This window comes from Bos mutus, chromosome 18, assembly GCF_027580195.1.
Source record: "Bos mutus isolate GX-2022 chromosome 18, NWIPB_WYAK_1.1, whole genome shotgun sequence".
NCBI classification, from domain to species: domain Eukaryota; kingdom Metazoa; phylum Chordata; class Mammalia; order Artiodactyla; family Bovidae; genus Bos; species Bos mutus.
Window position 1 is genome coordinate 22480961 of NC_091634.1, and position 15490 is coordinate 22496450.

Consider the following 15490-nt stretch of genomic DNA (forward strand, 5'->3'; position numbering starts at 1 on the left):
AAAACTTAGTTGAAGGGAAAATTCCTAGAAAAATAATTTAATAAAACAGACTCAAGGGACTTCCCTGGTGGCCCAGTGGTTAAGAATCCACTTGCAATGCAAGGGATGCAGGTTCGATCCCTCATCAGAGAACTAAAGTTCCACATGCCACAGGCAACTAAAGCCTACACACCACAACTAGAGAGAAGCCCTCACAGTGCAACGATAGATCCCATAACAAAGAGCCTGCGTGATACAGCTAAGACCCAATGCAGCCAAATAAATAAATATTAAGAAAAGGACTCAAAAACAAATTTAAAAAATCCTAAAGCATCTTATTAATATTAAAGAAACTGAGCAGTAGCCCAAAAAAAATCTTTAAAAAGACCTAAAGAGCGACTTTCACTTTCACTGTTTTGTACGGGCAGTGGGCTCCAAAAGCACTGCAGATGGTGACTGCAGCCATGAAATTAAAAGACACTTACTCCTTGGGAGGAAAGTTATGACCAACCTAGACAGCATATTAAAAAGCAGAGACATTACTTTGTCAACAAAGGTCCGTCTAGTCAAGGCTATGGTTTTTCCAGCAGTCATGTATGGATGTGAGAGCTGGACTGTGAAGAAAGCTGAGCGCCAAAGAATTGATGCTTTTGAACTGTGGTGTTGGGAGAAGACTCTTGAGAGTCCCTTGGACTGCAAGGAGATCCAACCAGTCCATCCTAAAGGAGATCAGTCCTGGGTGTTCATTGGAAGGACTGATGTTGAAGCTGAAACTCCAATACTTTGTCCACCTGATGCGAAGAGCTGACTCATTTGAAAAGACCCTGATGCTGGGAAAGGTTGAGGGCAGGAGAACAAGGGGATGACAGGATGAGATGGTTGGATGGCATCACCGACTCAACAGACATGGGTTTGGGTAGACTCCGGCAGTTGGTGATGGACAGGGAGGCCTGGCGTGCTGCGGTTCATGGGGTCGCAAAGAATTGGACACGACTGAGTGACTGAACTGATACTGATATTGAAAGAGAGATATACCTTGATGAATTAATGTTATAAAATGATCAATTTTTCTTAAACTGATTTATAGATACAATCCAATTCCAATCAGGTTTCCATCAGGGTTTTCATAGTACTTGTTTAAATGGATTCAAAAATTATTTAGAAAAATAAAGGGCCAAGAATAATCAAAATACTGTAGAACAAAACAGTATGGAGATAATCATGAAAAGATACACTAAAGAAAGTGAAAAGATAAGTGATAAATACGGTGAGGATATTTCCCTCATAGCTCAGTTGGTAAAGAATCTGCCTGCAATGCAGGAGACCTGGGTTCGATTTCTGGGTTGGGAAGATCCCCTGGAGAAGGAAATGGCAATCCACTCCAGTATTCTTGCCTGGAAAATCCCATGGACAGAGGAGGCTGGTGGGCTACAGTCCATGGGGTCACAAAGAGTTGGACACGACTTAGCGACTAAACCATAAACCACCACCACAGGAACAAAAGAGCTTATCAAAACTAAAATAACTAATATCATGTTTTTCCAAGATAATGCCTGTGTTGTCCAAAGTGGGCTGTACCAATTTTTACTCCTGCTAGCAGAGAGCTTCTGTGGAAACACTTGGACATTATCTTGGAAAGCTGAACTTTCACATACCCTATGGCTTAGCATTTCCACTTCCCGTGACTCAGTTTAGGAATATAAACTCTTGCAAATGAAGACCATGTGACCTGAACTATAATGCTCACAGAAATACCGTCCACAGTAGCAAACCTTAAGTAATCTTCAAAAGAAGAATGGGTAAATAATAATGTAATTCTACATAGCAGTGACATGGGTGTGCTACAGCCAAAAGCAGCAACTCAGATGACCACATCCAATAACCTATAAAAAATAAAGTTCTAAACCACACTGAAACAATATGCAGAACACATAGGTTAATTTAAAAAAGAACTAAAAACAAAAATCAAGGGAATGAGCAAACAAGATCCTGGGATAGTGACCACCTCTCAGATGGTGGGAAGGAATGGCTGAGAAGCACACAGGTAATCCTGGTTATATTCCTGTGTTGGGTGTGGGTTCATCTCTGTTTATTATTTTATTAAAAAGAAACCAACTAAGGAATAATTAAAGGAGTGGCATGCACAGACCAAACAAGAGATTAACCTAATTCTGGACACTGAGGGAAAAAGGAAGCAGCTAAAAGACTAGTCGTGAGGTTCTGATATAGAAAAAGGTGGGGGGCTTGCTCAACTAGAAACTAGATACCGAGACTTACACGAAAGCTCTGCTAATGAAGCTGAGTGGTTTGTGTGGTATGTGTGGTGAGGATGGCAGGAGGCATGCTCGGAAGTTCAGTTTGCCGCTTTGGAACCCCAGGTCAGGTGACTGGGGACGGTTTCTTTCTTCCATGAAAGAACGAAATGATGAGACACTGAACAGGACGGCAGTAGGCATCTAAGCGTGGCAGGCCTGGCCAGACTAGGGGCTTGGTGCTCCTACTCACTTTTCGTTTTGTAGTGAAAGTCCCGGGAGTGTTTCTGGGCACGTCCACCCACTTGACCGTCCGCATGCGGTCATCCCAGTCAGGTACTTGGTCTGCAGGGAGCGGAAACATGATCTTGGAGACCTTGCACTTGACCCCCATCTTCTTCAGGTTGATGGGCACGTCTGACTTCATGGTCACCACTACGTCCTTGGCACAGCCAGGGTGGAGGTGGCCCATCTGTGGAAGAGCCTTGTATTAGTATTTGGGGGAATTCAATCTTGAGGACTCTTCATGCCTGATGGTGCCATTCTAGGGTTAGAGCCAAAGTCCTGGCAAAAATGCATCATTCAAGAACATACATGTAGATCATCTTAAATATGTACATGAGGTTCTTAGAAATAGAACATAAAAGCATAAAAGCAAGAGCAGCTAGCTATATAGCACAGAGAGCTCAGCCCAGTGCTCTGTGATGACTTAAGAGGGGTGGGATAGTAAGGCGGGAGGGAAACTCAAGAGGGAAGGGATATAAGTAGACACATAGCTGAGTCACTTCATTGTACAGCAGTAACTAATACAACACTGCAAAGCAATTATACTCCAATAAAAAAATAAATATTCATACAATGCAATACTATGAGAAATAAAAACAAAACATGAGGAACTAATATTATCAAACTGTTACATGCTTCAGGTACTATTCTAAACCTTTACAAAATTCTACGAACCCCCATGACAACTCTATATATGTGCAGCTATAACCCCTATTTTATAGGCAAGGAAACTGGTAAGTTCCTCAAGGTCATACCATTAATATTAGAATATCTGGATTCAGACCCAGGTAGGATGGTGCCAGATACCATACTCTTAACCATCTGTACTTCTTAATCATATGATCCATACAAATTTTGGACAGATGTACATAGTACCTTAGCAGTTGTCAAGTGTGATCTAGTGACCCTTGGGAGACCCTGGGACCTTTTCAGGAGTCCACAAGGTCAACACTATTTTCATCATAGTAACACTATTTCATCATGGAATTTCTCAACATCGGCCTAGCCATCGACTTGGCAGACCTCACTCTCTTTTCTTAGGCCAGAGGGGATACTTCTGATACCAAGTGTGAGTGAGGGACACATCCACCCCATCCCATGTATCTGTGGGATACATGGGTCAACAATCAAGTCAGGGTTGGTGTAGGCCTAACAGAGTGTGGAAAACAAGGACTGTCCTTCACTTACCTGTGGGGAGAAAGAAACAGTAGCCAAAAGCGGCCATTCAAACCGTATCACATTCGCTTGGCTGTGATTAGTGATGGTGAAGCTCACATTATAGCTGGTTCCAATGTGGCAGTCCCCGAACTGGATGTGATTCATCAGAGCAGCTAGGGGACAGAAGCAGGGGGCAGTGAGTCCCCCCTTGTTTCTGCAGGCTCGCTTCCCCTGAGGAGCCAGTACTTGAAAGACACTGCACCTCACTCTCATGCAACCCTACCCTCCTCGGACAGTCATCCGGGAAACCCTGGAGTCCCTTGGCAGCACGCTTTCTCTCCTACGGGAGCAACTATTTACCATCCTTCCATCCACCCACCCATCCTGGCCCTCACCTCCATCTGTACAAAGGAAAACACAACCACCCCCTCAACTCTGTTTGCTGAAAGAGTACTATTAAGGCTTGGAACTGCCATGCAGAATGCAGGAGTCCCTGCTGAATTTGAATTACAAATAAATGACGAGTACTTTTTAGTATAAGTAATGTCTGGGGCAAAATTTGGGGACATAAATATACTCAAAGTTATATATGGTTTACCTAAAATTCAAGTTTAATATCTAAAATTCAAATTTAATGGGGACTGCTGTATTCTGATTTTCCAAACCTGATAACCCTATTAGAAGTAAATGGAATCTGATTTCTGAACTAGGGTTCATGGCTGGCTCCCACTTGACCCCTGATAAGAGAGATGCCACCCTGTAGCTGCAAACAGAGGTGAAAACACCAGATACATGAGGAGCACTGATTTTAACCCCTGCTGTAGGGACTGCCTGATGCTACATTCTGGGACTGGAATTAAGCTCCTAGAAAAACTGTGAGACTGTGTTTATAACTCACTTCACAGCGGTCGGCCACACAGTCAAGGTTTTGACGGATGCTTTTAGATAATAATGATGAAGTACATTTTCTCCTGCCCAATGAATACAGTTAACCAAATGCAGCAGTGGTGCCTGACAGAATACAGAGCAGCACGTCTTCAGCTCTAACACACACACAGATCACCGAGGGATCTTGTTAAACAGCAAATTCTCATTCAACAGGTCTGAGGTGCTGCGGTGAGTCTGAAACTCCCATTTCTAGTGAGTCCCAGGTGATGCCGACGCTGTAGGTCCTGACAGCATGTTTAGTAGTGAGGCTGCAAGGGACAGTCTAGGGGAAGCACAGACTTACACGTTCTCTAATTCAACCAGCAGACCATTTCCTTTAGAATGTCTAGGACACATGATACAGATGAAACAGACAATACCAACACAAGCCAGCTCGAAAATACAGACAGGGAAAACTCCAGAGATACACGCTTTCACTTCTTAGCTAATCTGGAATTTAAATTTCACTTATTAACTAACTAAATTGGAATCTGAGCTCACAGAAAAAGCTCCCTGTGGGGTAGACTCTCTTATTAATTATTCTCTGGAACTCCAGGCGCATGCACACTGATACTCAACAAATGTCCCTTGAGGGAACACATGGAGGATGTGGTGACTGAGCCAGGCGTGAGGGAGCAAACAGTAATAAGGAGGAGATGCCACCCTGAACTCCCAGGAAGCTGGCCAATCTGTTATTTAAATTTTGTTCTTATTTAAAATGACCCAAGAGGGACTTCCTTGGTGGTCCAGCGGTTGAGACTTCGCCTTTCAATATAGGGGTTGAGGGTTCGATCCCTGGTCAGGGAACTAAGATCCCACACACCTCGTGGTCAAAAAATAAAACAGAGGCAATGTTGTAATGAATTCAATATAGACTTTAAAAATAGTCCACATCAAAAAAAAATCTTAAAAAATAAAATGATAAAAATGACCCAAGGGCCAACAGTCGTCAACACGTCATTGCTGCTTCTCTCACCTGCCAAGTCTTCCATGGTGCTTTCCTCATTGGCCTCAGAGATATCTGAGGACTCCTGGCTGGAGGAAGCCACTAGCCCGCGGATGTTGTCCAAGGTGATGTCATCCTCATAGCCCTCTCCCGCAATGTGGATGACTGTATCCTCGTACTGGTTGTTGATCACTGACAGGTGAAGGGTGCCTGCCATTCTCCCGACTTTCTTGGAGTGGAAAACAACATCAAATTCAGCTACTTCTCCAGGAGGAACAACCAGGGAAGCTGTGTGAGCTTTCTTTGCTGCAATGAGAAGTGAGAAACATGATGGAGAGTCAATTTAAAGGAATATGTATCTGTAAAGACCTGGACTCAAGGGAAAGCGGCCCTTGTGGGGAAGGAGTCTTGCCTAGAGAGGCCGTTGGTGACAAGGCTGAGCATCTGACTCAGGCTGAGTACACATTAATTCCTAACAAAACAGCTACCGGCACCCGTCGCTCTCCAGAAGCTATACTCACCCCACTTACCTTTTGCTTGTGGTTTGTTTTCCTCTGTGATGTAGATGTAGGAGGTAGAAGGCTTCCCTTTCAGGGAGAAGACTCCTAGTTGGTCCTGTAGGTCAACATGCAGCTGGCAGAAGGAAGACAAGACGGAGCATGAAGCTTACAGGTTGCTCATGCATTCGGAACTGAGTTGGGGAAGTACCCCTCTTAACCCCAAATCATTGTGCCTAGGCCTCACTGTTTTGAGTTTCTTATTGAGAGAGATAATAAATATTAGACCTGGAAAGGAGAAATAAAAATTTTAGCTCGGCTCTTGCTATTCAAATAAGGAAGCAGAGGTCCAGAGGGTATGGGGACTTTCTGGAACACCCAGCTATGTAGTGTTAAAATGGGGCTGCCAAGCCCTCTGTTATTGACAAATCAGTTGTAAAATATAAATTAGACTAATAAAGCGGGAACGACAGCTTTCCTGGTGGCTCAGATGATGAAGAATCTGCCTGTGATACAGGAGACCCAGGTTCAATCCCTGGGTTGAGAAGATCCCCTGGAGAAGGGAAAGGCTACCCACTCCAGTATTCTTGCCTGGAGAATTCCATGGACAGTGGAGCCTGGTGGGCTGCAGTCCATGGGGGTCTCAAAGAGTTGGACACAACTAAGCAACTAATGCAACAACAAAAATAAAATGGAAATAAATATTCATCACTTTATGAGGACTTGCATGAATGTGAGTTCCTAAAAACCAGTATCTTCTAGATAGGAGTAGGTCATTTTCAAAAGTCCTACAGTTCTTTGAATAATACTTACATGATTTATCACCTTTTTTGTAAAATAAAAACTTAAGTGCTGAACCCAAAGTCCCTTCAGATGATATACCTCTCACCCCTGATGAAGTTTCTTTCATTTTTTTTCTTTATTGCAAATGCAGTGTTCATTACAGAAAAAAAAAAAGTGAAAAAATAAAGACACTCAGAACACCCATAATTCTATTCATTCAGCCTGGTGTATATCGCTGCTCACCGCCTTGCACCATCATTTCCAGTGTGCCATGCATCAGTGTCCCAGTAATCAGACCAACCCCGGTTCCCTCTGCACGCCCCATGTCTTACCCATGTTCCCGTATGAGGAACACGAAAGAAGTCCTCACAAGTTAGGGATGGCAGAGACCCCAACATCAAAAGTCTCGCTTCTAGAAGACTCTCCCTTTTCACCCCATGCTCACCCTCCAGCAATACCTTGGCGGGGATGGCACCGCTGTTCTTGAGGATAAGAGGCAGTGTCTCTGAACGACCAAGCAGAAGCCTCTTAAAGAGAAGTAAGAGGTTTCCATACTGGTTGTAGAGAACTGGCCGCACAACGGTCACCCGAGGGAGGTTCCCCTCTCCAACGATATCAAACACAAGGCTTCGGTTCTTGGCCAGGGTGCTGCAGGGAACGGGAAGATAGAGGCCTGTCAGCCTAGCAAGGCAGGAAGGACATTCCACAGACAGCATGGCCTGCAGCCCTGCTGGAGGAGGGGAGCTGGGTAGCTGGTACCTGGGCAAGCCATCCAAGGTGGCCTCAAAGATGCACTGGTAGGTCTGCATGGTCTGTGGGGTGAAGGACACTGTGGCAAAGGCGTGTGAGCGGCTAGCAACACACATCTTGTTGGGTTCCACTTCAAAGATGTCCGTGATGCGGGCAAAGACCTAGAAAGGGGAAGGGGAGCAGGGACTGGTGTGTATACTACTCGATGTTTGCACAGGGCTTGCTGCTCATCTCTACTAGCCCTGCTGTGACTTCCCTCCTCTAAGCTCTGTGCAGGCATGTCCCACTACTTGGACAATCCTGCTCCTGGAAGGTGTGGCCTGGGTTCTTGGGGACCCAACCCTAAGCATTAATTGGCTGGACTTGGCCAGACTTGTGGTCTTTGCAATTAGATGAACTAAACTGTATCTTGGATAGCAGATCCACTCCACCCCACCCCCACTTTTCTCTCTCTCTCTTTCACACACACACACACACACACACACACACACACACACACACATATACACACACAAATAAATTTAAATTGCCAGAGACTTCTGGTGGTTACTGATGTGAGGCTTGGGCTAGAAGCCAGACGAGAGAAAGGAGCAATGGAGACACCATGTGTGAGAGACGCGTGGCCTTTGGCAGATGATCTTCTGAAAGTTTGATTTCAGGTGACAACTCCAGTCAGTCTCTCAGGCCTCTGGCTACAGGCTGTGTTCCATCCTGCGTGTGAGGTCTCGGATTCACTGAAGCAAACCTTGTTATGGTGGGGCCATTCTGAGTGGGCTTCTGCTCTTTGCAATTTTAAGAGTGCTAGTTAGAACCACCTCCTGCAGCACTTTATCTGCTCCTGTCTTGGAGCAATGTTTGGGGAAGACTGTGGGTATGACCTCAAAAGGATTTTTTATTCTCATGGGAGGCAGGTGGGATTCAAGACTGACTATTCCTTCTTGGTCTTAAGCTGAGAGTATAATTTCTTTGCCCTTTCCAAAGGATAATCTGCAAATTAAGGAAGGATGACAGCATGCATTTGTCTGGAAAAGTATGGGCCTTGGTCACTGGGCCCCTGAGGCCACGTGAGGGCAGATTCAGCTAGGCATGCACCCATCACCAAAGGTTAATATGGTGCAAGCTCTGAAGCCTGGGCTAGAAGGTGAAGCACATCAGTGCCTATTGATTCATGGAATGAATGGAACTGCTCAAGAGGTGCTAGGCTTCTCTGTAGTCCCTTTTCCCAAAGGGGTGGAAGAAATACAGAGGAACTGGTGCCTGGGTAACTAATGAGTTACATTGGGTAGATTGGAATGATAAGACTTGTTCCATCCCTTTATTATTGAGTTACTGTAAAAGGTCTTGTAAGAGCCAGAAATTAAAATTTTGCTTCATGTAAAAAAAGAAAAAAACAGAGGAGGACAACAACATAATGTCTACAAATCCCTGTTAAAAACCTATCTTTGTTTAGAAGTCAGGCTTGCTCATTTCTTATGTTTTTAGCAATGGAACAGGGAGAAAGCTGCCCTTTCCTGTCCCAAGAAGGCCAGAAAGTGATGACAGTCTCTCAACCCCTGGCCCTAGGCAGTGACCGTTCCCCAAGAATGCACCCTACTGTCAGCTCTAGGCTAGGCCAATCCTCTAGGTCACCTCCCCACCACTGTTAGCTGTAAGAACTTACTCTCATGTGACTCTGGGGCACAAGGACCACCCGGGTCAAGACTCTACCTTTGGCTAGAGAACTGATGTGGCTGAGAGACACTCGGCAGTGTTTGCAGCACACTGATTGGAAATTAACAGGGAGTGAAACCCACTGACTCAGTCCTTTCTCTTGGTCTCCTGAATTTTCTGTTCCACGGCAAGGAAACAGTGTCTCAGTGTGATCCAATCCAGAGAGGGAAGGCAGTTTTGGTCTGGCAGAGCCCAAGATAGGCACTTATTTTCTACGTGGTATTGACTCAGATGGTAAAGAATTTGCCTGCAATGCAGCAGACCTGGGTTCGATGCCTGGGTCAGGAAAATCCCCTGGACAAGGGCATGGCAACCCACTCCAGTATTCTTGCCTGGAGAATCCCATGGACAGAGGAGCTTGGTAGGCTACAGTCCAGGGGGCCACAAAGGGTCAGACATGACTGAGCGATTTTCACTTCTGCTACTAAGCGGATGAAGCTTGGTTTTAAACCAAGATATATATCCCTAAGCTCTGGGACGTAGGGGAAGAATGCAGCATTTTTGAGTCTCAATTTTCCTAACTATAAAACGGGGAGAAAATCTGATAATACAAACTTCTGAGGGTGAAATGCGATAAACGAACATCAGCGCAGTGCTCAGAATACAGCAGGAGCTCAATAAATGCTCACCTCATCTTACACTTTATAGAGTGACATCTCCCAAACCTCCTTCGTGCCAGAGCTGGCACGACATGCTCTGTCCTGTAGACACAGCGAGTGTCTGATGCAGGAGTGCTCCGCTCTGTCATGTGAACCCATTTATCACAAGGTACCCAGAGAGACATCCACTGGGACAAATGTATATCCCCTCACACAACTTCCAGGGAGGCTGAGAGCCAGAAAATTCCCACGAGAGATGCAGGCTCCACCGCAGGGGTTTCCAAGAGCTCCCGCCCTGGCTTTACGCCAACCACGGTGGGCCAGGGCCACAGTGGACCAGTCCAATCAAGTGGACTGGGCTACCTACCTTGCTGGAGATGGGCTTAACCACGAGGTTCACGTCACAGGCGATCTTTCCCACATTGCAGATCTTGAACCGAGCCTTGGCCTGGTGGCCCACCAGGACGTTGCAGAAGATGAACTTGTTCTCATCCTCCACATACAAGCCCCCGCTCTCTATGGTCTGCAGGATGCTGTTCAGGTTGGCGCTGCTACAGAGCTGGTGCTCCTCAAATATCAAGCCGTTGTTGTCAGTCACAAAGGCTGGGGAGCGGAGGGAAGACTGTGAGATGGAGCCTAAGTGCCCGGTTTCTACTTTCTGTAATCCCTAACTTGGAGATTCAGACTCTGACAAAGGACGATCACAGAGGAGAGACAGGGGGATTCACACAAAGGAGTGTGAGGGGTGGGACAAATTCTATCTTCTCTTCCTTTTTGGACTGCTTTTGCTGGTCTCCAGACTCCAACCACCTTCTTCTTCCAATAGAAAGGAGGATGAGATCTGGGGTGAGCTGAGGAAAGAAGGAGGCTTTCAGCTCACTTTGGTGCAAGTTTGCTGGGGACCTAGAACCAAAGCAAGAGGAGCTGTCTCTTGCTCCAAACTTGCTCTGTCACTGATCATTGTTCTCTGTGCACATTTGCACAGGGAGTGGCCTGGCCACTCGAACCCAGCAAGATCTCAGATGAGCAGAATTCGGTATTCCTGGGTCACCCTGTGCCACACCCCATCACACCACGATTCCCAGATAACACCGTCCATCTGAGAATCCCAGACCAAACTCAGGAAGACCTGGAGTTTAAAGCTGCACATCCTCTTCTAGGTGTGCACATGCCCTGTAAGTCTTAAGGAAAAATATGGCTGAAGACACCACAGGAAGTTCTAAGGTCCCAAAGGAAGAAGCCTAGCAATGTCTATTAGGTGCCTGCAGGGGGAGGGGTCTGTTACAGAGGAAGGTCTTTTAAGGGATGCTGACCCATCTGAGAGCTCAGTACCTGGCTGACAGGCTTCAGCCAACAGGCTGTATGGGATGCCAGCGGGCTGGTCTCTTGGATCTCGGTCAGAGATATCAATTGCTATGAACTCTTCACATCTTCCCACGGGGTCAGCCACACAGTCAACAGTGATGACCTGCATCCCTCCGGAAGGGATGGTACCAAACCCAGGGTACACGGTGAACATCCCGTGGGTGAAGCGAGCCTGCAGGAGGGGCAGAGGCAGAGTAAGTGGCAAGGTCTGAGCCCTTCTACCAGCCATGAGACGGTGTCAAGAAGGACTGGGTGGTGGGGTTGGGAGGCCTTCCCTATAAGCTCTCTCTGGGCTCCAGCTGTGCTCCTGGAGGCAGGGAGGGCCTGGGGCGGGGACAGTCCTTCAGGAACAGGCTCTCTCAGCACTTCTTTCTATACATATTCCTTCTGAACAATCATGGGTAAGTGGGGGTTTTAAGGAAATAGACTTATTCCACATCAGAGATCAGATCAGTCGCTCAGTCGTGTCCGACTGTTTGCGATCCCATGAATCGCAGCACGCCAGGCCTCCCTGTCCATCACCAACTCCCACATAGTATAACACTTATCCAGATGGGAAGCTCTGAGCAGAGGGGCAGGGCTTAAGAGTATCGACCTTTGAGTCAGATAGTCCTGGGTTTGAATCGCAGCCTTCAAACCCTCCTGGGTATTAACTGTTGGACCTTGGTCAAGTGACTTCTCTGAATCTTAGTTTTATCCAGAAAATGGAGCTAAAGCCTTTACCCTGAGACCACCGGAGGCTTCAATGAAAGAATGTGCAAGAAGCAGTTAACAAAGCAACGGGCACAGAATCTGCTCAAAGCATGGGATGTTATCATGCACTCCTCTGGGTCTTAGGAGTTTTCTTCCTTTTTTGCCCTATTGTAATTGTGTTTTGAAGCATTTTTATGTTGGTTGCTTTACCATCTTTGTCATATAACTCTAACATTGTGGTCATCTCAGTGTTGGCATCTATTGCTTATCTATTTTCACTTAGTTTGAGATCTTCCAGGTTCTTGATATGCTGAGTGATTTTCAGTGGAAACCTGGACATTTTGGATATTATATTATGAGACTCTGGATCCTACTAACCTTCTCTTTGGGCTGGCTTTCTCTGACACCTCTTGGGTGGGGACAGTAGTCCAGATTCCACACTGGACTTCTTACTGCTGCCAGGCAAGGGTGGGAGTTCCTGTTCCCCACTAGTCTTAGACCAGTATCACCCTCGGGGCGGGGGTGGGGGAAGGGTAATATTGTCTCATTACTGTTCTGCTGATGCCACAGAGTAGGAGGTCCACTGTGGGGAGGGGAAGGGCAGCTCATTTCCACACGGTTGGAGTGGAAGTCAAGGCTTCCCAATTGGTGTCTCTGTTGACAATGGCAGAGGTGGTGGTGGGTAATGAATGTCTGGCTCTCTGCTGAGTGTTCTTGGACACCACTTTGACCTCATTACAGCCTGAATTGAGTGGGAAGTCTAGGTTCCTTGTGGGTCTTTTCTTGAAATATGTGGTGTAGGACCACAGATTTCTCTGTCATGTTTGATTGTAACATTACAGCTCTTATTTGAACATTCCTGTCTGGCTAGACTACCCTTTTCCTGGTTCTTTGGCTAGTGAGAGCAGCCTTTTGGTCTGTGCTTGTTGATGTTTCTGGATTGCTGGCTCCCTCAGTACCAAATCTGAGAAGTATGAAGTAAAAAGAAATCTCAGGGAACTCATCACTGTCATGTCTATTGGGTCCCAAGAACCTTAGCTGGTGTGATGTTTTTTTCTCTGTTTCTCAGTCTTCTATGTTTGTTTTATACATAATATTCATGGCTTTAGTTGTACTCATTTGTAAGAATAGAGAAAAATCATCTACTTCATAGTACCGGAAGTAAAAGTCTTCAAATATCCTTTTATTTAAGTCGATCTGAATGGGCTTCTGTTTTGCATCAACAAATGATTATTTCTGGCTGTGCTGTGTCTTCGTTGCTTTGTGTGAGCTTTCTCAAGTTGCAGGGAGCAGGGGCTACTCTTTGTTGCAGTGTGCGGCTTTCTTGTTGCAGCGGCTGCTCCAGTTGCAGAGTACAGGCTCTGGGTGCACAGGCTTGGTAGTTGCAGCACACAAGCCCAGCAGTTGTGGCGCACAGGCCTAATTGCTCTGCGGCATGTGGAATCTTCCTGTGGAATCTTCGGACCCTCGTCCCCTGCATCGGCAGGGGGATTCTTATCCACTGCACCACCAGCGAAGTCCAGCAAAAGATTCGTGATTAAAATACTTATGAAGAGTAGACACTAATTGTAAAGGAATGAGGAGCCAATGAAGGTTTTAAAGCAAAAGAGGATATCCAAATTAAGTCATAATTCCTTATTTTAATATGAAAGTGATAGTTTCATTATAACTAGTTAATGTTCCTGCCACAGTAGGAGTGTTCAAAATTCAAATCCTGGTATCCTAGGGAGTTATCTGTTGGAAGAACTAGTTTGCAGGAGGCCTTACAGGGTTTCTGTTGAACAAAGAAAAGGGTGCTCACCTGGCTTGTGACATTCATGTCTTTCTGAACAGAGTCAGAGAACTTGGTTGTTTTGGAAGGTCCAGTCTTGTAGAAGCTCTCGCTTTCCCGGGATCTTGCATGTCTGACATGGGTGGCTCTGATTAAAGAAGTGGGAATACACTCTCAGGGTGGGGCGATCATGAAATACCACCTACCTGCTTGCTTGCAAGGTCCCTTCTTCTTGGAATGGAGGAAAGGGCCTTTCTTTGCCCAGAGGGCATCAGGGAGCATGGTCAGCTTATTTATTAACAGCCAAACTCATTTAACAAGTGTGAGAAAAGTATGCAGAAATTATGCATATTACATATGACTCATAAGGACATTAAAATTACTGCAAGTAAATAATAATTGTAAATGTTTGCCAAAATGGAAGAGGAGATCCACCAAAATATGAAATTATTACAAACAATGTAAAGCTGTGTGATTTAAAAAATTAATTAGAAAGTCAGTCTTAAATGACTATTGACAAAGTCAGTTCATTAGAAAGTCAAGACAAAGTGCCTGGGAATTGGCAAAAATAGTCCCTAATTTGTCAAAAAAAAAAAAAGAATATGACAATCAGATCAAAGCCAAAAGCACTCAAAAACATGAACTGTTTCAGTTAGTTGACTGACAACCACTTTGTGATAATTACAGTTCTTTGTTGGAACAATTATTAAGTTGGTTATAGCAATTGTCTTCATGGGGATAAGGTAAAGATAGTCCCAGGAAGGTGGAGGCCTCACCAGGCCTTCTCTAGTCCAAATTTCTAGGGTACTCTTTGCCACCCCCTCATCATGAAACATCATGATTTCTTTTGATTTAGCTTGCTGTTATAATCATCCCTTGATTTCTACAGAATGACAGACAGGAAGTGACTTACTGGTAAGCAACGTAGCACACTCGGAGCACCGAGGCAACAGACACAATCCCATGCAGAGGACTTTACATTCATTCAATTAAAATGTATCGCATATTGGACAGCAGTTGAAAAGCATGTGAAATTTGGAGTCAGAGATGTGGGTTCAGAACTGAGATTCACTGGTGATTTTTTTTGATAATCTTGGATGTGCCATTTCTAAACCTTAGTAACCTCACCCACGAAGGGGGACTGGGTGGATGAGTTTCGATAAAATATATGAAAGCTCATGGGAGAATAATAGGTTTGGCAAAACTAATACAATATTGTAAAGTTTAAAAATAAAATAAAATTAAAACACACACACACACACACAAAGCACCAATTAACCAGGGGATGTTTTGAGCTAAGTAAATACTTGTCTTACACTTTCTTCTGATGAAGGGGGCTGTCCCCTGTCAGCCTATACAGGGCATACTTGAAGTCGATCATGCCTTGATTTTCTATGGTGAAGAAGGCACTTTTACGAGTGCCATAGATCAAAGCCCCAAAGTTGATGATGGAGGAGGGGCTGATGTTGTACTTGGAGAACACCGCAGTCACAGAAAACTTAATCGGGATGCTGGCAATAATTTCACCTCCTTCTGAGATATTAGGCTCAATAATCTAGAAAGGGAAGACAGATTGGGAAGATGTCAGCTACCAGAATAACAGTTGCCAGCGTAGTTTCTATGGCTGTCTACTCCATTCCTTATTTTCTTCATTGACACGAAGCCACATTCTTTATTCTCTTTATATAACTGCATCGATAATACAAGCAAATGCTAACGTGAAACTTACTGTGTACCAGCTATGGGTCAACACGCACCAACCCTGCCTCCCATTT

The 15490-nt window shown here is 45.2% G+C and overlaps 1 protein-coding gene across 1 annotated transcript in view; it reads right to left on the bottom strand.

The window, feature by feature from the left end:
- HYDIN (HYDIN axonemal central pair apparatus protein) overlaps positions 1 to 15490 on the bottom strand; it is a 339548-nt gene that overhangs the window by 33728 nt on the left and 290330 nt on the right. Inside the window, 10 exon segments of the mRNA XM_070388036.1 lie at positions 2485 to 2703; positions 3705 to 3847; positions 5578 to 5853; positions 6078 to 6180; positions 7286 to 7475; positions 7587 to 7738; positions 10254 to 10489; positions 11219 to 11423; positions 13746 to 13863; positions 15032 to 15270. Coding sequence (XP_070244137.1) covers positions 2485 to 2703; positions 3705 to 3847; positions 5578 to 5853; positions 6078 to 6180; positions 7286 to 7475; positions 7587 to 7738; positions 10254 to 10489; positions 11219 to 11423; positions 13746 to 13863; positions 15032 to 15270 — 1881 coding nt within the window.